At 42.2% G+C, this 22,846-nt stretch overlaps 1 protein-coding gene across 2 annotated transcripts; it reads right to left on the bottom strand.

Annotated features, from left to right (window-relative positions):
• Positions 1–329: 329 nt before the first annotated feature.
• AMOTL2 (angiomotin like 2) lies at positions 330–22,634 on the bottom strand. Of its 2 annotated transcripts, none has more exons than XM_060767997.2 (10): positions 22,382–22,634; positions 15,107–15,978; positions 11,839–12,103; positions 9,088–9,232; positions 8,098–8,190; positions 6,306–6,601; positions 4,913–5,205; positions 4,604–4,800; positions 3,689–3,859; positions 330–2,514 (listed from the first exon to the last, which is right to left on the bottom strand). In XM_060767997.2, the coding sequence occupies exons 2-10, from the start codon at positions 15,868–15,870 to the stop codon at positions 2,456–2,458; spliced, it is 2,283 nt and encodes a 760-aa protein (XP_060623980.2). In that variant the 5' UTR covers positions 15,871–15,978; positions 22,382–22,634; the 3' UTR covers positions 330–2,455. The 2 variants fall into 2 exon arrangements, with proteins under 2 accessions (XP_060623980.2, XP_060623981.2); XM_060767998.2 differs by having other exon boundaries at positions 3,689–3,856.
• Between the last annotated feature and the right edge of the window lie 212 nt (positions 22,635–22,846).

The following is a 22,846-nucleotide window of genomic DNA, read 5'->3' as shown; positions in this document are numbered from 1 at the left end:
GAAAATACTGTATTCTGATGGTCTTTGGTGACCCCTCTGACAACCCTTTGCGACCCACCCCCAGGGGTCCCAATCCCCAGGTTCAGAAATGCTGCTCTAAAGTAAATTGAGCCCCTGCAGACAACTAGATCGTGATAAGGTAAACTGTAGATGGGCACAGAAGATTAGCGGGATAAGTGTTGTCTTCTATGTCTATAGGCACAAACAAATGAGGGCAAAAAGGCACAAATGGTTTTTCTCCATTGCTTGCATATTTGTGGGTTTGATGTCTTTTTTGGAACCTCCCACTCACAAAAACAGCATAACACACAAAAGAACAAAAACAAGGGTTTAGACAATTTTTTTAATTAAAATATTGTGATACCAAGTGGAATGCTACAGCAATCTCGGTATAGGGCGGCATAATAAAAGTCAAGTTTACATTTAAATATCTGAGATAACTTAAAATGCACCAAAAAAAAAAGAAAAAAAGAAAAAAAAACACCCCTCACTGTCTTTGGCAGAAAAAAAGTTCACAGCACAAAAATATTTTAAAAAGAATACCAAATATTAATATGAAATATATTAAGCTGTGTCTCTTTCTCTCTCATAACTTTTTTTTTGCTTTGTTTTAACTTTGTAAACAATGCACAATAACTGAACACGTTTTTACATTATTTATGGAGGGGGATTTTTCCCCATCTTGTTTTAATGCAGTTGTCCAGCAAATGCACCGTTTATCACAGATGGGGGAGATCCTGGAGGAGGACTGAAAGTGTGTGAAGGCAGAATAAAGAAAGCACCATGACTTGCTAGAGTCCATTATGAACTTGGAATCGAAGTTGGCCACTGTCAGAAGCCAGCTGTCAGTAGGCAGAGGAGTGTAAACGGCTTTCTACTGCAGATTTTGGAGTGGTTCCAAGGAAAGAGAGGGATATGTCTGCAATCAATACCTTATCTAGTAGTAGTCTGCCTTAAAAGAAGAGACACATCTGATACCTCAAGACATTTTGCACATCCATATTCAGTCAGATCATTCCCACAAATGCCCTTTATTTCTTTAGGGGGGAAATGGCTCCCCCTTCTTGGCCACATGCCCTCACTTCAAAAACACACCACCTCAACGCAAACCTCCACACACATACCACACCATACTTCGCCCACTCTCTCGGCATAGTTTCCAATTCCCTCTTTAAATCATGACACTTCATGTCAGGAAGAAGCCCAGTCCTGATTCTGCCTTGGATCAGATAGTTCTCCCCGCTGTTGGAATGACCCCAGTGTTACACCAGCTGGGGAAACAAGACCACTCATTCCAATACAGCTGTGCTGATCTACACCACATGGGGACGCATCCAGTTCAGAAGAGGCAGCTTGAAAACAGCCAACACACACAGGAACAGAAATGCCTGGGCCGTTCTGCGGCTGCTGTTCAAACACAGAGCAGGGAAATTCCAGTCTGAAGCATCATGGGAAATTGCTTCAAAGGAAATGGAATTTGAAGGACTCCGAAGGCGGATATTTAACTCTGGACAAACAGGATATGAAATGAAGGAAAGGAAAAAGCAAACACTCAAGAAATCTAAAAACAAAAAGGGAGGAGTGAGTGGATAGTTTTTGAGGAACAAATAGAGAAAATGGGCAGATCTACTGCAAGTTATCAGGAAGGAAGAGTGCAAAGCAAGAGGACTGTGGCTGAAATGTTGATTACTATTAGGCTTGTATTCAGAGATATTATTATTTACAAAAATAAAAATAAGATGTGGTAACATCACCTTGATTTCCCTCTTCCCCAGTACCAGTGGCAAGAATGGAAGAGATTGTCTGAAATCCCCAGGATCTGCAGCAGTCTCTTTCTTGGGAGGCGAGATTAGGGGGAAATGGTGCAGGGATTTTGTCATTTGGCCAAGCATCAAATAACACCCCTTTGCATACATAGCTTACATTTCAGGTCCAGGTACCTGCCAGGAGAAGTCCAGTGAAATTAGGCATAGGTTTTTGCTTCCAGGACCTAAACCTGATAAGTTGGCCTCTGCAGGGTCATGGCCACAGCCTGGCAGCACAAGAATCCCACTTGAATCCCCCAATTTGCATTTCCATCTCTTGAGGAAACTATTAGCAAATAACTGATGGAGCAGCTAAGTCTTTATGTCAGCATCACTCTATGCGCAGTGGTCCAGCTGCTGTGCCATCCACTGCAGAAAGGGGAAGACTCCTGCTCTGGAATACAGAGGGCACCCACTGTCCAAAAGAAACCTACTGCAATTGAGGCTTCATATCCCATATTCATGTTTCTCCTCCGGCACCTCTTGCTTAGACTTTCTGTCCCATGCTTCACAGCCGTTTCCAGTTTTTGGAAGAGTTCCTCAGTCTATGCTCTCTCCTTAGTCACCGTCCCAATAAGGCAGCAATCTGCTAAGGCACAGAAGTGTGGCTAGGTTTGGGCACATGAAGTGTGCAGAGGAATCTCGGCCCCTCAGATAAGAATCTCCACCATGTCTGACAGATCCAGGGCTTTAGCAGCTGGCAAACTCTCTGCAAAGATAAAAAACAGAAACAGCCCCTTTTTAATTGGCCACCATGTCAGGAAAAAAAATTCAAAACTATATTTGGCAGGAAAATAACATTAGCCACCAGTGATATCCAATGTGCTTTGCATCTGAAAACTATCCTGCATGTTATGACCTATAATATAAACAGCCTCAGAGATAAACACTGAAAAATGCAACTTATTCTCTGAGAACGGCATAGGCCTCAAATCTTGATAAAGCACATCAGCCTTGATCTCTGCAGTCATTCCCAAATGCTAGTGAAATATGTTCCATACATAGACTAATTGTCACAGCCCACAAGTTGTAGGAACAGATCTAATCTGGTCACCAGAATAAATTCTAAAACATGTATGTGCTTTGTATCTTTTCTGTAGACTTAAAGACACAAGGTTCCTCCTGGATTTAGTTTTGAGCACTGTTAAGAGCCCCTCAAAATATATGCAGAACATGAAGCTTTCCAAAATGTTATTGTACAGAAGCTTCCACAGCTCATAACTAGCATCGTCACTGGTGGCGAATTATGGGGTTTCAGTCCAACACCAACTAATGTTTTTGCCCTTAGATGGGATGACATCAAAGCTGAGGAAGTAAAAACCAGACAGCAGCTACACAGAAATTGCCCTTTCTACAAAAATATCTGCCTGTCTTCCGCAGGATATCTGAGCAGTGGGCTGTTTGTAGTGTACTTATTATTTACTGTGGAATGGAATATCTGCAAGGCTGCATAGGAAGTTTCAAACTCCTTACAAAAAACTATTTAATCAGTCCTTGGCCCAAAGTCAATTGTTAGTTTCAACTGGATTTGCAGACCCACTGAAATCAGTGGTGGGACAAGCAACTGCCTGTATGCTTCTCCCTGTCCCCTTCCTTACTCTGTGCTTTGTCTCCTTTCGCTTCAGCCCCACCTGCTCCTCGAGGATAAGCCTGTGCTGCATTGCATGAAACTCATGATTAGTCACTATGGCAGGAATCTCAATCCTGGCATTTGGCCTGCAGCAAGCAGTTTTACATTCACCTCTTAGTTATGTGAACCTTCCCAGGCATCCCTGGCAGGGGAAGGCAGTTCACGGGGTGTACTGTGAGTACAGCTATTAGCAGAATTCAGAAGAGAAGGTCAGGCAAGCACCCTGAGGGTGAGACCAACAGCTGGTACCTACCTAGGGAATTTGCCGCACCACTGCTGGTTTCAAGATGGGACTCAGTCTTGTCAAAGTGGGTGTTCTCAGGCAAGCCTTCAGTCTGGGTGCTCCCATCTTTGCTACCACATTTGGCATGGAAAGTGTCACAAGGTGATGGGGTGTTCGTTTCTGCTGAGGCCTTGTGTGCTGCTGGAAACAATAAAATGGAGCCCTCTTTAGATGAATAAATTCAGAAAAGCTAAAATAAACTTATAAAATTAAAACAAGTTTCTAGCAACAAGTCCCTGGTTAAAAGATGGAGGTTTGTGGCAGTTATATATTATTGTTTTCTTCTGAATTTTTACCAACAAGAGGTTAACTCTGGTGACAATATTTTACTACCCAAATCAGCACTGAGAGATATTTAGATAAGAGCAAGAACATTTCATCGCTGGACTGTGGATTCCGGGGCTTAGTCAATGACCACGGAATGGCAATCAAATAGAGAAAATAATTCCACTCATGGCTTAAAGTCTTGACCAACCGTCTAAGAAGCTCCATTTATGTGTCACATTTCAATCTTCTCAACTATGATTTTGAGGTTGAGGAACAAGATACTGGAATTGGTTCATCCTTGCAAACCATACTTTTCATAGTTCATTACAAACCACAGTAAACAATAAACTTTAAGTGGGCTCTTTGTCACAGTCAGCAATAGATGTCTCCAACCACTTTATGTTCTTGATTTGGGAAAACACACAGGAATGGAAAAATGACAGCCAAAAGAAATCAAATCCCTTCTTAAGAACAAAAATCTAAATGATTTAAAAAGAATATCATACAAAGTATGGCCACAATCAAATGTTTCTTGGAAAGGACAAAAGGAATTCTAGGTGTATTATATAACTACAGAATATCTCTCATCCCTTGATATCACCTAAAGCCTCCTATTACCTGGATTGCTTTGAGAGCCAGTTTCACTGGAAGAGGAGCCTGACCAGTGGGAACCGAAGGCTCCAAAGATGGATGGCACAGATTTGGCAGGCCTCAGAGAACTCTGGTTAGCCTTGCTGGGGTCTTTACGAGAGCGTTGTTTCAAAACTTTGATAACAGCATCCTTCTCAAGTATTTGTGCATGAAGTTCTTTTAGCCTGGGAAATAAAGAAGAAAAGACCATGTGAGAATATGGAAGGGACCAGTCCTCTCTATTATGTTGGGATCAGGCCAAGACTACTATTCAATGTCTCCTCTAGTAGGACCAACCTGTTTTCCATCTCCTGGTGCTTGTGGTTTGCCAGCAAAAGGTCCTCATCAAAGCTGCTGTTGGGGGACTGGCGCGGGGAGTGGTTGATGATGGTGGTGTCGCGCTGCGCAGCAGCGGTGGCAGCAGCATCCATAGCAAACTGTCTCATGGTGCACTCTTCAAGGTACTTCTGCTCCCACTTGGTCATGTCAGCCTCCAGGGCTAAGATCTTCTCCTCCTTTTCTCGCAGCTGTTCAGACAGCATGTGGGCATTCAGCTCAACAGATCCTCCGCCAGGCACTCCCATCTGTCTCTGAATTGGCAAAGAAAAACAACATTGATATCCAGTACTGATGGCAGAACATGAATTCAACTACTTGTAGAAATTTTGGCACTTTGGGTTTGCACTTATGAAGCACAGACTTTGCAACAGAATTTTCTTTTGGTTGTTATCCAACACATGCGTTATTGTAGGAGCCATGGATGCTGGCTCATCTCAGCGTACCAAATGACTACATATCTAAAAATGGCATATCTAAAAATGGCAGCCATTAAAAAAACACTCAGTTTCTCTAAATCAGTGGTTCTCAACCTGTGGGTCCCCAGGTGTTTTGGCCTACAACTCCCAGAAATCCCAGCCAGTTTATCAGCTGTCTGGGAGTTGAAGGCAAAAACATCAGGGGACCCACAGGTTGAGAATGACTGTTCCAAATGAAGATTTACTGACAAAGCATATTGTATTCCCTTTTGTGTTTCCAAATTAATAAGTTAATTTCAAGTGCTTTTGACACTTGGGGTAGCAGACCTTCATAAAGAGTGCAGGGAGAGTTAAATGCATAACAAAATATCATATGCTTACTCATGCCAGTCCCAAAAGTTAGCTGCTAACTGTTTTTGATCAGATCATTTTGAATCTGGTAGGCCAGGTAGTTAACTAACAACCCTACATTAATCTTGGACAATCTTGATTGGACAGATGAAACAAAAGACATCTGGAGAGAAATCTCATTTCTCACAAATATAATTTAGCTAATGTTTCAAATAAGATTCTGAAACATCATGTCCCGTTCCACAAGAAGACTGTTTCATGGCTGAGATAGGGAAAAAAAATCCCTGGATTTATGGGGACCTTATTTGTCATTTTGTACTTTGTCCATCCCAGAAAATTTTAGAACATGGCCTGCTGAGGTGTGAGGGAAAGTGAAAATGACACACCCCATCCAAATTTAGAAATTGTCCACCTTGACTGTGGACACTTCCCCTTCAAGTTAATGCAAAACAAAACAGCTACCATGGAGAAGATATATAGAAATAAATAATCAGAAACTAGCTAACCCAGATTTATAACTCCTGAAATTTGCAAGGCTGCAGCTTTGTGTGCCCTGTTCTTTCAGCATCTTGGCCTTCCCTCACCTGCTGAGCCCTCAGCATCTTCAGCTCCTGCTCAAGGCGAGTGCGAAGGCGCATTTCCAGCTGCTCTCTCTTTTCGCAGGCTGCCTGGAGCTGTGCTAGCGCCTGCTGCAACCTTTCCACTTTTTCCACATATGCCCGCTTCTTCCGGAGCTCATCCTCTGTTTTGGCAGCCCGCACTTGGGCACTACTCAGCGCCTGTTCCAGCAGCTCAGCCCGCCGACGCTGGTCTTCACTGGCACTATGTAGTCGTGTAATTTCACGCTGTAGCTTCTCTCTTTCTTGTTGATACTCATAGTCTGGAAGTAACATACCAAGAAGCTGTTAATTAAAAATATATAGCTACCCATTCTTTTCTTAATGTAGAAACAACACTACAGCCAAAAACATTCTTCACAGAATCTATGGACTGAATTTTCATTACACTATCTATTCATGGATTAATTCAAAGACAAATCAATGTTGTTGCAGTCTCAGCAACCACTGACTGTTTGCATTGGACCCAGGAAACTGCAAGACACAGAAAATTCACAGAAAATTGACATCTGTGCCAAGGGTACTTTGATCTTGTTAAATAACCTTGGCTACTAGAGCCCTAATTTGGCCACTCTTAAACTGCTGTTTTCTATTATGTGACCATGGAAGGACACCAAGTATGTATAGGCACAATGAACTAAAGGAAGTATGTGTGCGAACTTAATATAATATTGTAAACCAGGAGTGGGGGACCTTCAGCCTTTTAGATGTTGCTGGACTATCAGCTTCCATATAATCACCAACCATAGTTGTGAACAACTAAAATTGCTGGTTATGATAACTACTATCATATTTATATCTTACTTTTTCCCCAGTTTGGGTTTCAAGGTAACTTACAGCCATTAAAAAAATCCCTAAAGAGACTATGAGCAAGAATGTCTCATTTCCCATATCCTAGACTCTAAGAAATAGTAGCTTGCCCATCATAACAGATGGCATAAAAAGCCAAATTTATCCAAACTAAACAAGTAGGACTGATTTATGTGAATGCAACTTCTTTAAAAAGTTAGTGAAATGACTAAAGACCACTCTGCAACAGCCAGCTATGAGGGGGCATAACATTTAATATTAGACTGGGATTGAACTATAAAACAGGATGCCTAGAATGGAAGCCACACTGAAAGCAGTGCAGCTGATTTCGAAGTGCTTTTGCATAAGATCATCTGATTACACACAGCTGTATTTGCAAGGTCAGGAAGAAACGTATTTCAGCAGGAAGCAGCAGAAATGTGTGTGTCTCAATGAAGTAATAATAAGGGTGGTTTCTTGCACTGAATATTGAAAAATTAAGAACAAGCTCCTTCCTGCCTCCCTCTGCTTCCATATTTCTCTCAAGACAATTCCTGGTAAGAGTTTCTGTTGTTTTTTTTCTTTAAAAAATCCAGAACAGCAAGAGAGAGAGAGAGAGAGAGAGAGAATGCACGAACTTAGCCTAGGACTTTAAACGGAGGGGGTATAGCCTGCGTGCTGGAACAGCCGGAACAGCCACTGGAATGCAAAGAATCCAGGTCACACTGATGGCTCTGGTGATTAATGGCTCTAGTTTAAGTGCCAAGAACAGCTTAGCGCTCTCTGGGGAATGGCAAAAAGCTTCCAAGGGAGGATCCGCCTCCTCCTCAATCTTAAAGGGACTTTAAACCTTCTTTCCCTCCCAACTCTCTTGCAGCAGAAGTTTGAGAAAGAGGAATGAGTACAAAGAGCAGCCCAAGTGGGCTAGCGCTGCAGTTAAAATGTCAGAAACCTTTCAAGAGGAACTTACTCTGGGCAATGAGCTTTGCCATCGTCCCTTGGTGACCATCTTGCTGTTCCTGTGCCCGACTGGCCAACTGCTTATTTGCAGACTCCAAACGCTCTGTGGTGGATTGAAAGGAAAATCAGATTACAACATTATTCAGATAACATTGTAATAATTACCAGAAGAACATGGGCATTTTCCACCACCGGCTAATGCTATAGACTGGGGCAGGGGCAAACGGAGGTTCAGTATCACATGAACACTAGTGGACAAAATGCAACATTCCAAAGGTTGTTGGACTGCAATTTCCATAACCCTAGTCAATGGTAAGGAATGATGGGAATTGCCAAGAGCTGCTTAGATTGGCATTGGTAGTATGCAGCAATATGGGGCACCTGGTTGCTAGAAATGGCATCTCTTTCTTTTCTAGGTTTAAAGTTTTCTCTGGGTTTGAAACATTAAAACTATCATATTTTAGTTTTATTAATTTCTTCTCCTACATTAGATGTGTCAGGGTCCTCTTAGGCTTAGTTCAAATTATCTTCTCATCCACACTGTGAAGAGGGAATGGGCAACTCTAGTGTTCCATATGGTTTGGTTTACAACTCCCATTAAGCACCCCCTTCCTGCAATGTGAATGGATTAGGGGTGTTGTGATCCAAAACATCCAGAGAGTAAAAGATCCCAACTCCTGTTTGAAGAACTATGAACATGCATGCCACTACTCTCTATTCACCACCTTCAGTGTACCATTGAATTAAAGTGTTTGCCATGACATCTAGTAGTTACAGAATCCATTGATCCATATTAGTGGTAGTGGATTATTTCAAATTATTTCAAATGGTCCATGGCACTGGAAGTTCTAATCTAACTTGTTTACAATTACTATCTCCTCTACTTTTACAATTACTATTTCTTCTTCTTCTTTGTATTCATATTATTATAATATTTATTTATACCCTGCTTTATCTCCCCCAAAGGAGACTCTTTGAAAGGACTAATGCAAAGTCTAACCTTTCAGATCCCGGTTGAAGTCCTGCAGCCGCCTCAACTCCCCATCCTTCTTGTTCCTCATAGCTTTCTCCAATGTCTCTCGCTTCGAAGATGCTTTCATTAGGTTTTCATAATCCTCTGAAATTCGCTGAATCTCTGTCTCCAGCTAAGAAAAAAAAGGGTTCTCAGTTAAAATATTGCTTGTATGAAGACATATTAACAAATATTAACTCAAATTCAAATTCTGGGAACAGAGTAGGAATATTGAAGATTAGCAAGTATTTCTTAATACTGACACCGCAATGTCTAAGAACAGATTTGAATGCTGGTGTTTACTTTGGCTCATAAAACAGATAGGTATGAGCTGCACTAGCATAAGATGTTGCAAGCTAGGGATATTACTGAAATTGCTATGAAAACATACCAAGTACAGGGCAAAATTCCAAGACTATTGGGTATGACTTTTCCAAGTCAATTTCAAATCTATTTAAAAGGTGTAGGACACAAGTAAGCATGTGTGTGTGGACATATATTATTTTGTGCCTATATAGGTATAGGCACTTGTTTTCTGATAGATTCATTTGGAAAGGTTAGTTTTTCAACTACAGTTGACAAAATCCTTCCCTGCCATCAGGGCCACTGACTGTACAGGCTGAGAAATACTAACAGGTGCAGTCCAGTAAATTATGTTCCCAAAATTTTAAGATAGTTCACAACACTTTCACTGTTATTCAAAAGTACAACTGTGAAACTAGTCAAGTAACTTTCATAGTGAAGGCGATATCAATTTTACTGGACTCTTACTCCAAAATCATCTATGCCAGTGGTTCTCAATCTTTCTAATGCTGCGACCCTTTAATACAGTTCCTCATGTTGTGGTGACCCCCAACCACAAAATTATTTTTGTTACTACTTCATAATTGTAATTTTGCAACTGTTATGAATCGTCATGTAAATATCTGATATGCAGAATGTATTTTCATTCACTGGACCAAATCTGGCACAAATATCCCATACACCTAAATTTGAATACTGGTGGGATTGGGAGGGATTGATTTTGTCATTTGGGAGTTGTAGTTGCTGGGATTTAGAGGTCACCTACAATCAAAGAGTATTCTGAACTCTACCAATGATAGAATTGGGCCAAACTTTCCACACAGAACCCCATGATGAACAAAAATACTGTTTTCTGATAGCCTTTGGCGACCCCTCTGACACCTCCTCCTGACCCCCCCCCCCCCCCCCCACACACACACCATGGGTCTCAACCCCAAGGTTGAGAAACACTGATCTATGCAAACCATTGTGTAATTCTTTTTCCCAGTTCTAAAAGCCTACTCTTGATTTTCTGCTGAACCATCCAATATATTGCTGGGAGTGCAAACTTCAGCCTAAGTTCAACATGGAATGCAGTTTAATTGTAACAATATGCAGGAAAATGTACTGCTAAAACTACTAAAGAATGAAGGTGATTGTAGCTGTACAAGGAAAGTGGCAACGCTAACTATATCCAAACAGCAGGCTGCAACAGAAGACCCATAAAATCATGAATTGGAATTTTGAAAAACGAAGCATTTTAAAAAGTAAACGTAATTCATTCTCGCTATAAGGAAATATAGCAATGTGTGCTTCCTTCTTTTCTGTCTCTCCATCCTAGCTGGCAGGATTCTGCCATCCAATTACATGGCCATTTTTATTCTGCTTTGCAGGTTTGGCATATCCATTTTTCATCCCCATCTCTGCAGGCGTGGCACATGCCTCCTGCAGTCCCCAAACAGCACAGCTGGTTCAGAGGGGAGCAGTTTTGGCTCTGCTTAAAGCCAGGCTACAACAGACCTTTCCTTGTGCATTTCAGCACAAAAGGCTTTGTGACCTGACGGGTGCAGACCCCAAGAGGTGGGGGCCTGATAAAGAGAATGAAGGCACAACTGTTACTAGAGGTGGTGAATAGACCCTTTTAATCTCCTCTCAACAACTGCTTCAGCTTAAAACTTGTTAGATACTGTGTCCTTGCATTCCACAGCTGTTTAATTGGTAGGGAGATAATATTAAGAAAGAAAAGAAATTAAAGATCTATTTTCATGACAGCTGCTTCTGAAAATAAACAGACAAGAGGAAAGTTTCAGGAAAATTGTCCTTTGGTTTCCTAGAAGCAGCTGTTCTGGTATGAGAGAATAGGCAGTCTGCATAGGCAGTCTGCAAGGACGTTGCCCAGGGGATGCTCAGATGCTTTACCATCCTGTGGGAGGCTTCTCATGCCCTATATGGGAAGCTGGAGCTAACAAATGGGAGCTCCCCCCTCTCCCCTAGATTCAAACCGCTGATCTTTCGGCACAAGAGTTTAACAAGGGGATCCAAGAGAAAAACTAGGAAAGGATCAAAGGAAAGAATTTTAATTTTAAAGATATCTCAAATATCAGTTTAGGGATAACTGTATTCTTTATATTCTTTGTTCTTCTAACAAACTATGCAAGGAACGTTGGCTTGACACAGAAGGTTGACAACTCACTTTTGCCTTTCCAAGGTCTAATTAGATAATATAAGGCTTGGATCTCCATAGCTGCATTTTCACCTATACCAATTCAGAGGAATAGCCAGAAGTACTCACTTCTTACAACGAAAATGGTTTTAAACTCCAGTGTTATGATGAACAACTGATAGGCATGGGGAAAACTGTATAGCCACTCAACCTACATCTGGATCTGAATCTATTTCATGTGCTCTGGACAGTTCGAATTGCTGATAAAGGTAGAGCTATGCTTTCTCCTTTACCTTTTGGATTCGGCTGGCTTTTTCACTGTAGCTTTCCAGCTCTCGCCGCAGCAACTCATTTTCCCTCTGAAGATTGCCATTTTCTCTCAGCATCCTCTCATTTTCCATCAGTACAGCTTCCATCTGGGAGAAGTGGTTACTGGCAGAAGCCACCTGGGCTGACATAAGGGCCTCCATGCCTGCTGAAGAGAGTGATGCCAGAGGGCTGTGGCACATGGCAGCTTGTTGTGGCAAGAAAGCTTGGGACATCTGGGTCTGCATTACCCTAAAGAAAGAAGATGGCAGGGAATTAAAGAGAAGCATTTTGCAACTGTGAGTGTTATTTATCACTCGCCTACACTGCTCTAGTCCTGCACAAACAGAGAGCTTTAGCTCACATACTTGGTGCAGTCAAATGAACAATGCAAGTCACTGAGCTACAAGGATTTTATATCTTGAATTTATGTTACTTCGAGGAAAGGATTATCCAATGAAGGCAACTCCCTCCCTACTCCCCATGCTGCTACCAACTTTGCTTCAAGCCATTTAGAGCACAAAGAAGTAACTTTAACTTCTTAGTATTACACAAATCCTGCCATAGAATCTGCTATCAAAACTCACCACTATGATACTTACAAAACATAGCCGAATAAATAACAATATATGGGAAATAACCTTGTTTCATAATGCACTAACTTTATAGCACCAGTTTGTGCCATCAATTCTATTCTCCAAAGTCATTCCTTGGTTGAGCCTTACTCCCAAAAAAGTGAAGGCCAATCAGAATGGTCAAGATCAGAGCTTGGGTAAGGACAAGTTGCCTTTTCCAATCCAACCCAAAATATATTTTGTAAAAAGTTATGTTGATACGCTTACTCCTACCCAAAGCAAACATTATCACTCAGCACCTTGCAATTGTTGAAAACACAGATGGGCACAGAATGCTGTTGAAAGACACAGTCAACCAAAACATATAACACAGCCCCATTTAGTGTTTGAAAAGTTTAGACCAGCGTTCAGTCACAAGTAAATTTGCATTGCAAAATTCATACAGGAGAATAGGCTATCCCAAAACACTTTCTTTTTGTATGTTTATCTGGAGGGAAATACTGAAGTTGCTGATAATACTACACGGATTCTCTGCTGAACTTAGTGTCTCTGCTGAACTTAGTGTCAAGCACCACAGCTAGACAGCAGACTTAATATTAAGCCTCACTGTGGTCCCATTGGTGTTAGGCCAAGGTGAACAGCATAAGCTGGCACATTCAAATGAACAAAGTAGTCAAGAAAAACAAAGTGTATCAATTTCACATGGGATATAAATATGAATGCAAATATTATGTTTTGAAATATAGTCATCCCTCTACATTTCAGTTTGTTGTGGATTTGATCAAAAATATTCTCTCTGGGAATTTCTAGGCTCTCCAGTGTGACTCTACGGACAACTTTCTCCAATCCTGTTGGAGGACCTATATTTCTAGAGAGAGCATCTTGCTAGGAATCTCTGGGTCCTCCAATGAGATTCTATAGTCAGTTTCCAGTAGAAATTGGTCTTAGGGACATGATGGAGGACCTAGAAATTCCTATAGAGCCATTTCTTTATTCATATTTGTTCACTTTTACAGAGGTCCTGTGCTCCTAACTCCAGTGAATGTGGATGGCTGATTGTAGTCAAAATTTGGTTTGGAACACTGAAATAAGCATACCATAAATACAGAAATCTCTCTAACATTCAGGAGTCTTATTTTTGCTTTGTAAAATTCATCATCAAAATGGTTGCTAACTGCATAGCTTTCAACTGCGAGAGTAGTTTGAGATTCTTGGAATTCTTAGAATTCAACATGGTGCCTTAATGGGAAGGTGCTTCCTGAGAAGACATGGCCTCATCTGACTGAAACTTGCCTGGTGGAGACTCATTCTGGCATTCTTGTGATCTTGGAACATACAAGACTAAATGCACTGACCATTCAACATATAGCTGCCACCACCCCCTCCTTTTGTTTCCCCAGGAAAGAGTCTATTTCCTGTCTCCAACATTATCTCTTCCTGTCAGCATTCACAACACTTTGCCTCACTGTGAGAAAACTAGGATTCAGTTCCCTTCAACTCTCTCAAAATTACTGCTTGCCAGTAAGTCACAAACTCTGGCGGGCAATTGCAAAACTCATTGTAAATGCTCTCTTAAGAGCTGTGTAAAACTATGTAACTCCTATGCAAATAGGAAAGCCGTTTGTACAATGGCTTCAAAAATGCCATACTTTTATCCAAGATTAGCCATCTGCATACTTGTTCATTGTTGGCAGCAATACTCATAATCTCAGGAAGCCAGTGATATGCAAAAGAGACAGGATGCCAAGCTAAATCCTCATTCATATTTTGCAGGCTTACTCTGGTTACTTTGGGGTTATCTCCTGAAGCACTTAACTTCCCTCAAAGAAGAAGAAAATAAAATCCAGCACGTTTACTATGCAACCACCTACAGCTTCTGCTGATCACAAAACAGATGTTCCCTCTTTCTCCTCTTAGGGACATCACTTTTCCAAGCAAGGACAAGAAGCCCAATCTCCTTGCCTGCAGAAGATGTCATCCAAAAGAATTACTTGCCCAAGATCTGGATTGTTCACAGTGTATTTCCTTTAAATATGCCTGTGTAATTTAAACATACCTTCCCCCTTAAAGAGCAGTCTCTTTTTCCTTCTATTAACCAAAAGAAGGACCCCTTCCCAAAAGAAAGTGAACCATACCTACAAATCGACTCAGGAGAGGGGAAGCTGTAAAGGTAAATCTGGAAAAAGACAGGCAAACCCTAAACTAGCTTATGTCTCTCAGACTAAATCAGAACCCAGCATTCTGAGTCAATGTGTTTCCATCTAGATTGGTTATGTAATGCAATCATTCTCCTTCTCTAGGAAAAAAAGAAAGCAATTTCCATCCAAACAGATGGAACAGACAGTCATGTGAAGCCAACAAGCATTCAGTGGCTGGATCAAGCTAATGATCCTAGAAGGCCTGGTAACCCCAGCCAAGAATGTATTTCCAGATGACTTGGCAACTTGAAATGGATTCAAATTTTTGGAACAACCTCCATTTTCACCCACACTGAAACTCACGAGGAAGTGTAATAGCAAAGAAGGTATATACTAACAGCCCCCAGCCCACATCTACCAGGTTTGGTGACTACAACTCTACTGTCCCCATTCAGGTAACCTGGGAATGATGGGGGAGAGCTAATCACAGGACATCTGAAGAAGGCAGAATAGTGACAGCTGGCATATAAGGGCAAGGTTACCTTATTTCAGGATGTTGAAATCCTGGATCTTCTCTGTAGTGGTGCCTAGGGTCTGGGAGGTAACCACCTGACGCTTCCTGGGAAGGGATTAGATAGGGGTATTCTGGAGGTTGGCCATAGGATACTGGAGCCTCTGTGGGTTTCCCCCTGGAGACGGAGAGCTGGGGCTGCCTTGACAGCTGAGGGTAGCTGTGAGAGGAACTCATGTGGTTCTGAGCTTTAGCTCCATTCCTCTCAAGCGACATCTGCAGGAGCCTCTCACTCAGCGATCGCACATGTCCATGTTTCAGCTCTTTCAGCGACTCGTCTTGGTGTTTGCCTCCAGCATCAGAAACACAGGCTCGGCGTGAGCCCCCTTCAGCCTGAACCCCAGATGAGGCTGCTCCAGCCTGCTGACCTCCTCGTTGTGATGCATAATACTGGGAATGAACTTTGGCCTCTTCATAGGTGGGGAGCTCCTCTCCTTTATGCTGAGGCTGGTAGAGGTGGTACATGTTATTCTCCAGGTAGAAGTGGTCACCGTGGTGCTCCTGGCCCTGGGGCTCCTGCCGTGTGGACTGCTGGACCATCTGGCTCTCCTCCTGGGTGAGACTCTCCAGGGAGGACCGTGGGCTACCACCACTTCCTCCTCCACCACCACCTCCACGCAGGGCCTGCTGCTGGATCGCCAGGAGGGTACGATTCTCAGTGAGGTTGCCATACCTCAGTTGCTCCTGGATCAAGCGGTGAAGGACAGTCCCAGAGGAATCCTCTGCTGTCCTCATTCTCAACTCGTGTTTGTCCACCAGTATGTCCCAATTGCACCAAAGTGAGAGAAAACAATAAAAAAGGTTTCCTCTGGAATCTAGCAGTCAATGTCTTGCCAAATGATTCTGAAAAGAAAGAGAACAAGGGTCAACACACATCATAGTTCAGTGACTAGAGAGAGTGCCGAAAAAAAGTTTCCCAATGTGGTCTGTTTTTAAGTAAGAGACAAAATGACTCGAGGGACTAAAATCCAGGTGGGTTTTATTTTTTTAAAAAAAATTCACACCTTCTTCATAGAGCCAATACAGCCTACCTAGCACAGTCATTGTGAGAAAATAATGACATAATGGTATATACTTCCACAGTGGAGGACAAGTAAAGGATACATGCAAAAATTTAAATGGAAGGACGGAAGGAAGGAAGCTATTTGGTGGCTTTTTGGTTTTGGTCCAAATTGCTCATTAATACCTAGTACAAACTTCTCAAGGGAACTTGAGGTTTGGTAGAATAAACAAACATATGTGGTTCCAATGGCTTTCTTCCAATAGCGGTATATTCCTTTATGACAGAATTGGGAAATATGGCTATCCAGTTATTGTTAAGACTATAACTCCCAGTAGCCCTGAACACTGGCCTTATTGGACCAATTTTAGAACATACAGTTCTAAAATTAGGCTCTTCCTCCAGTGAAAGACATGAATGAAAACATACAACTGACCTGATGTGCAACGGTCTAGAAGATCTATCTGAATTTGAATCAAAGGTGAAGATTCCCCAATCTTAACCCCATACTTTGCCCAATGAAACAATTTTGTAGATACTATGAGTAAGTTTTTAACATTTATGAAAGTGCATAAATGAAATACTGGTCCCCTAAAATGAACTAGCTGTATGTATGAGCTTTGAACAGCAGCTCTTTTGGATAACAGCCCCCAGAATCCCCTGCCAGAATGGTGCAGGGCCATGCTGGCTAAGGGTTCTGGGAATTGTTATCCAAGCTCTCACAAACAAATTCTAACTCAAGACTACCAAATTATTACAAGGCTTTTTGGAAGGGAAAATTATCTGAAACTTGGGATTTTGCTATCCAGTGGCAATCCCCCCACACACCCTCAAGCCGGCCCACATAGCTATCTACTACAAGTTGGCTGCAAAACAGCATTCCTGTCTCCATCTCCATTTGCAGGGCTGCCCTAATCTTTCACAAGAAAATAATTTCTTTAAAAAGTCTCTCCTCTAGGAGAAAGGAATACTTAATTTGACCCAAGAATGGGAAATAGAGCACAAAAATGGTCTCTGGAGTGATTTCTGATTAAACATTCATTTTCCGTGAAATGAGAGCTCTCACCAAGAAAGGTACTCTAGGGGCTGCAAAGCAACTGGTAGCCAATTTCGAATAAAGATAAGATCTACAGCTGGAAATCAAGGGTGCCCTCCTTCTGTCCCTGAAGCCTTGCCTTCTGATCCTAGGCGTTTGAAGGCTGACTATGGCCAAGGAGGGTGCTCTGTGCATGCCCTAGAACACCACATTTTATAATATTCGGTGTACTATACACAAAAGGTGCTGAAATACTCACTGGGGAGAGGGGCCCAGCAGAGTAAAATCCCACATTATCTGCTTTGAATTGGAATGTATGGCAGTGTGGACTCAGATAACCCAGTTCAGAGCAAATATTATGGGATATTCTGCCTTGATATTCTGGGTTATATGGCTGTGTGGAAGGGCCCATGAAACAGGAAAAGCATGTTTTGGAGATAAACAAGAGATTAATTCTGCAAGAGTCCTTGTATTGATCCTCCCACCCTCTTAATGCCACAGCAAAATCAAACCCTTGCACTGTTTTGAGGCTAGAAGCCCTGTTCCCAATGTAACTCCTGGATAGAAAGGAGGAAGGAAAGAAATTGAGCTCTATACTTTATTTATTTATTGTGTTTGTATGCTACTTTTCTCTCAGAAAAGGAGTGGATTTCATAGTAATTTTAAGACAACCTTATTATCTTGTTATTTCCACAGCACTTTGAACTGCACTAAAGTCAAGGTTTATATTTCACTTCTGGTATGTTCCACCCTTAGATCTCCAGGAAATGTGGTCGGGATGAAGGAAAAATGGAGAACAGCCTTGTTTATTTGTCAAAATAATAGTCACTACGGTCACCTTCATTTTGACAGGACAATCTTAACACTCGCTTACTTGAATGGCGACATGATCTTGTGAAAAGAGAGGAAGGAACTCAAATCTTTTTGGAAAAGACTCCAGCAAAAGACTGTGCCTTGGTGATCCCCTACATGCTTGTCTGTCCAGGCACCAAATCCCACTGCGGCTAATGGAGGTTCCTCCTAGCAAAGGACAACACCATTGCTTTAGGGTACAACTAGATTAATGAAGTTTGACTCCATTTTGACTGGTAAGGCTCAATTGCTATGAAATCCAGTAAGTTGCAGTTTGGTAAAGCACCAGCACTCTTGAGAAGAGAAGGCTAAAGACCTTGTCAAACTACAGCTCACTGGATTCCTCAGCATTCAGCCATGGCAGTTAAAGCGAAGTCAAACAGCATTAATTCTACAATGCAGATCAGGCATGGGCAAACTTCGGCCCTCCAGGTGTTTTGGACTTCAACTCCCACAATTCCTACACCATGCCTGGTGTAAATGCACCCTTAATCTCTATAATAGCAAAGTTGGTACACTTTTCCAGAACTGCGCTCTATCTCAGGGTGCATCTACCTGTGGTTCACAACCTTTGATCTTTCAGGTATTTTGAACTTTAACTTACCAGCTGTTAGGAATTGTGGGAGGAACAAAGGTTGGGAACCACTGATCTATAAGAGGGAATAATAATAACAACTTTATTTATATTCCTCCTTATCTCTCCAAGGGGGACTCAGGACGGATTCCAACATGCAATGGCAAACGTTCAATGCCTCCATGAATGCAGTTTGACATCATTGAGCTGCCCTGTCTCAATGCTTTGGAACCATGACAGTTGCAGCTTTACACAGTCTTCAGCCTTCTTCTGCAGAAGCGGCCACAACTCCTAGGATTCCATAGTATTGAGCCCTGGTAGTGTCGATGCACACTAACTGCCATATGTTTCTTTTGTGGCATGTGCATGCTTGCTGAAGAATCTGCCCTTTAGAGTACACTCATGCAGTTGAATGCTATGGAATCCTGGGAGTTGTAGTTCGAGGAGACTCCAGCACTCCTTTTCCAGAGAAGGCTAAAGGCCTTGGTAAACTCCCATCTTCCCAAACCCTCACCGCTTTAAGCCATGGGAAATTACAAGTAGTCTCAAGTGGCATGAATGCAACAGTGTAGATCAGGCATGGGCAAACTTCGATCTTCCAGGTGTTTTGGACTTCAACTCCCACAATTCCTAACAGCCCCAAGCCCTTCCTTTTCCCCCTCAGCTGCTTAACCTGAGGAAAGGAAAGGGCCTGAAGCGGTTAGGAATTGTGGGAGTTAATAGAATCATGGAATCATTAAGTTGGAAGAGACCTCATGGGCCATCCAGTCCAACCCCCTGCCAAGAAGCAGGAAAATCACATTCAAAGCATCCATGACAGATGACCATCCAGCCTCTGTTTAAAAGCCTCCAAAGATGGAGCCTCCACCACACTCCGGGTTAGAGAGTTCCACTGCTGAACAGCTCCCACAATTTGGATGTTCTTCCTGATGTTCAAGTGGAATCTCCTTTCTTGTAGTTTGAAGCCATTGTTCCGCGTCCTAGTCTCCATGGCAGCAGAAAGCAAGCTTGCTCCTGCCTCCCTATGACTTTCCCTTACATACATGGCCCTCATCATGCCTCCTCTCAGCCTTCTCTTCTGCAGGCTAAACATGCCCAGCTCTTTAAGCTGCTCCTCATAGGGCTTGTTTTCCAGACTCGCCCTCCTCTGGACACATACCAACATCTCCCTTCAAGTGTGGTGCCCAGAATTGGACACAGTGTAATTCCAGGTGTGGTCTGAGCAAGGCAGAACAGAAGGGTGGCATGATTTATGTTCTGATTTATGCAGGCCAAAATCTCATGGGCTTTCTTAGCTGTTGCACCATGTTGTTGGCTCATGGTGCAACAGATCTTTTCCACATGGACTGCTGTACAGCCAGGCATTCCCATTCTGTATCTTTCATTTGTCCCTGTTGAACTTCATTGAGTTGAAGTCCAAAACACCTGGAGGACCAAAGTTTGCCCATGGCTGGTGCAGAGGCACCCTTAGTTACAATGGCTGCCAAGGGAAGCATCCCTCCTTCTCCTCTTTCCAGCTGACTTTCCCAAAGCAGTCTTTCTAAGCCCAAGGCAAGAGAGCAGGAGAGCCCTCCGCCTGGTCCCTCTGCCTTGCCGCCTGCTGCCCGCCTGCCTGCTTGCCTACTTCTCGCTTGCAGCCGCCGCTCTTTGTTTTCCACATAGCTCTGCGCTGACATCATCCGGGTTTGGATTGCAATTAACATTCCTGCGAAGTGAGAAGCCAGGGCTCGCGCAGCTATGAGAAGCAGCAGCAGCCGGGAAGAGACAAAAGCCAAAACTAGACATATCTCCAGATAACCACAAAGCATGCTTGCACAATGTATAGATGGATGCATACTCACAACTGAACCCCCAACTCAACAACCGACACCTCCAAACAAGCACATTGAATTAAGCAAAGAATGGCACAGGAAGGAGTTCAAAGCAACCCTCGCTCACTCCAGCTGTACATTGAGGCCTTGCTTGCCCAACTTTCTCAAGAACAACCCAGTCAAAGAAAGCGGGCAAGAACCAGAGCCAGCCAAAGGGATTGAAGAAACCTCTCCCGAAAACCAAGAGTGCAACCATCCCACTTCACCATGGCGTGACTTGGCCTTCCAAGAATCACTAAAGGCTACTATTGCTTCTCAATGAGTACATAACATTTTGACCTCAGGCATGGCTTGACTATGGCTGGACCTGCACTGCCAAACAACACATTATTCCTAATATTAGTAATAATATTGCAATATAGTGGTATAGTACAAGTTAATAATATTATATATATATATATATATATTACTAATATTGTTATATGCTAATAATATAATATATTATATATACATATAATATTAATAATATTAGAATGTAACACAATATAATACTAATAATACAATATAGTAATAGTAATATATAGTAATAATATTATTATAATGCAATACAATATTAATACAATATAGTAATATATAGTAATAACATTGCAATATAATACTAATATATACATATGACATTAAAATATTGTAATGCAATACAATATAATACTAATAAAACATAGTAATATAGAGTAATAATATAGTAATATAATAATACTAATATATATACATATAATAATACTGTAAAGCAATATAATACTAATAATATAGTAATATATAGTAATAATAGTGTAATATAAGAATACTAATATATATATATATATACATATACATATAATAATATTGTAATGCAATATAATATGGAGTAATAATATTGTAAAATAATACTAATATATGAAATAGATACATATTATATTTTAATGCAACACAATATACTAATAATACATGATGCAATATAGTAGTATATAGTAACAATATTGTCATATAATACTAATACATTAAATATAGTACTACTGATATGATAATAATAAATAATGATATACTGTTTTACTATTGTATATTTGTATATTTTAAGTTGCAATATTTTGGATTGTGAGCCACTTTGAGAGATAAAGCGGGATATAAATAAACAACTCAATAAATAATGTGGTCAGTGTCAATCCATATCATAAATTCAGTGCAGATCTGACTTTTTGCTCCCAAAGAATCATCCCTCTTGGCTCTTAAAGGGGGCATCACATTCTGACTCCAATAGATATGCTTTGCCTTCGCCTTCAAAGAATCAAGGCTAGTATGAACTGTTAAAGAGTGCAAGACATTTCGACCCCAAAAGACACAGATGTATTTAGCCTCCAAAGAATAATCAGGACTGCTGAAGAGTGCATAACACCCAGGCTTCAAGAAGACATGGATTTACTCAGCCTATGAACCATAGCATGCCTGCCATAGATGCAGGCGAAACGTCAGGAGAGAAGGCTTCCAGAGCATGGCCATATGGCCCAAAAAACCTACAACAACCCAACCATTGTAGAGTTGTTATATGAATTTCCTAAGATGTCTGGCCATGTTCCAGAAGCATTCTCTCCTGACGTTTCGCCTGCGTCGATGGCAGACATCCTCAGAGGTTGTGAGGCCTCACAACCTCTGAGGATGCCTGCCATCGATGAAGGCGAAACGTCAGGAGAGAATGCTTCTGGAACATGGCCAGACAGCCCAGGAATCTCACAACAACCCGGCGATTCTGGCCATGAAAGCCTTCGACAACCACTGACGATACGATTCGCTTTTAAAGAAGGCACCACATTGCGAGTTTCTTGGGTTGAGTGAGCCCTCCAAGAACTGCAAAGGCTGCAATAAGCTGGGGAAGAATGGGCGCATACACACACATTTTGGGAAGACATGAATGAAGGCTCCGCTGTGAGGGGAATACTCACCGGACCATACTAGCAGCAGCACAGCCTTGCCTTCTCCCAACGTAGTCCCGGGCCTCCCAAAAGCGCAAACTCGGTGCTTTTCCTCTGGTTTGCGGGGGAGAGGACGACCAGTTGCCACAAAGCCCGGGCGGAGAGTGCTGTGCGTGCGTGCGCTCCTTGAGCAGTGCGCCTTGGTGAATGCGAGGTTGCCTCTCTCTGTGTGTGTGAATGTGACCAGCTTGCCTGCCTCCTCTCCCTCCTCCTTTTCCCCCCTGCTGGAAGGAAGGCGACTTTCAATGGTGTCCCTCCCTCCCTCCCTCTTTCCTCCTCCTCCTCCTCCTCCAGCTGCAAGGAGAGCCAGGGAGGCTGGGTTGCGCGAGAGGCGGCGCCCGGCGCTGCTATGCCAGGAATGCGAGAGTTTTCAGGTTTCCCCCGGGATCAAAAGCAGGCAGCTCGCTGCAAAGCATGACCTTGCCCAGGCCCACA

Source organism: Anolis sagrei, chromosome 3 (assembly GCF_037176765.1).
Source record: "Anolis sagrei isolate rAnoSag1 chromosome 3, rAnoSag1.mat, whole genome shotgun sequence".
Lineage (NCBI taxonomy): Eukaryota > Metazoa > Chordata > Lepidosauria > Squamata > Dactyloidae > Anolis > Anolis sagrei.
The sequence above is the reverse complement of the archived record's forward strand: the minus strand, read 5'-3'. Positions and strand labels throughout refer to the sequence as shown.

What these genes read in the sequence shown, in the direction of transcription:
- AMOTL2 (XM_060767997.2), bottom strand. Translation starts at nt 15,870, where the DNA reads ATGAGGACAGCAGAGGATTCCTCTGGGACTGTCCTTCACCGCTTGATC. An exon ending in GGCAAAGCTCATTGCCCAGA is followed by an intron (nt 6,602 to 8,097) that starts GTAAGTTCCTCT and finishes TGTTACTTCCAG; the next exon opens with ACTATGAGTATCAACAAGAA. An exon ending in CACCAGGAGATGGAAAACAG is followed by an intron (nt 4,801 to 4,912) that starts GTTGGTCCTACT and finishes TTTATTTCCCAG; the next exon opens with GCTAAAAGAACTTCATGCAC.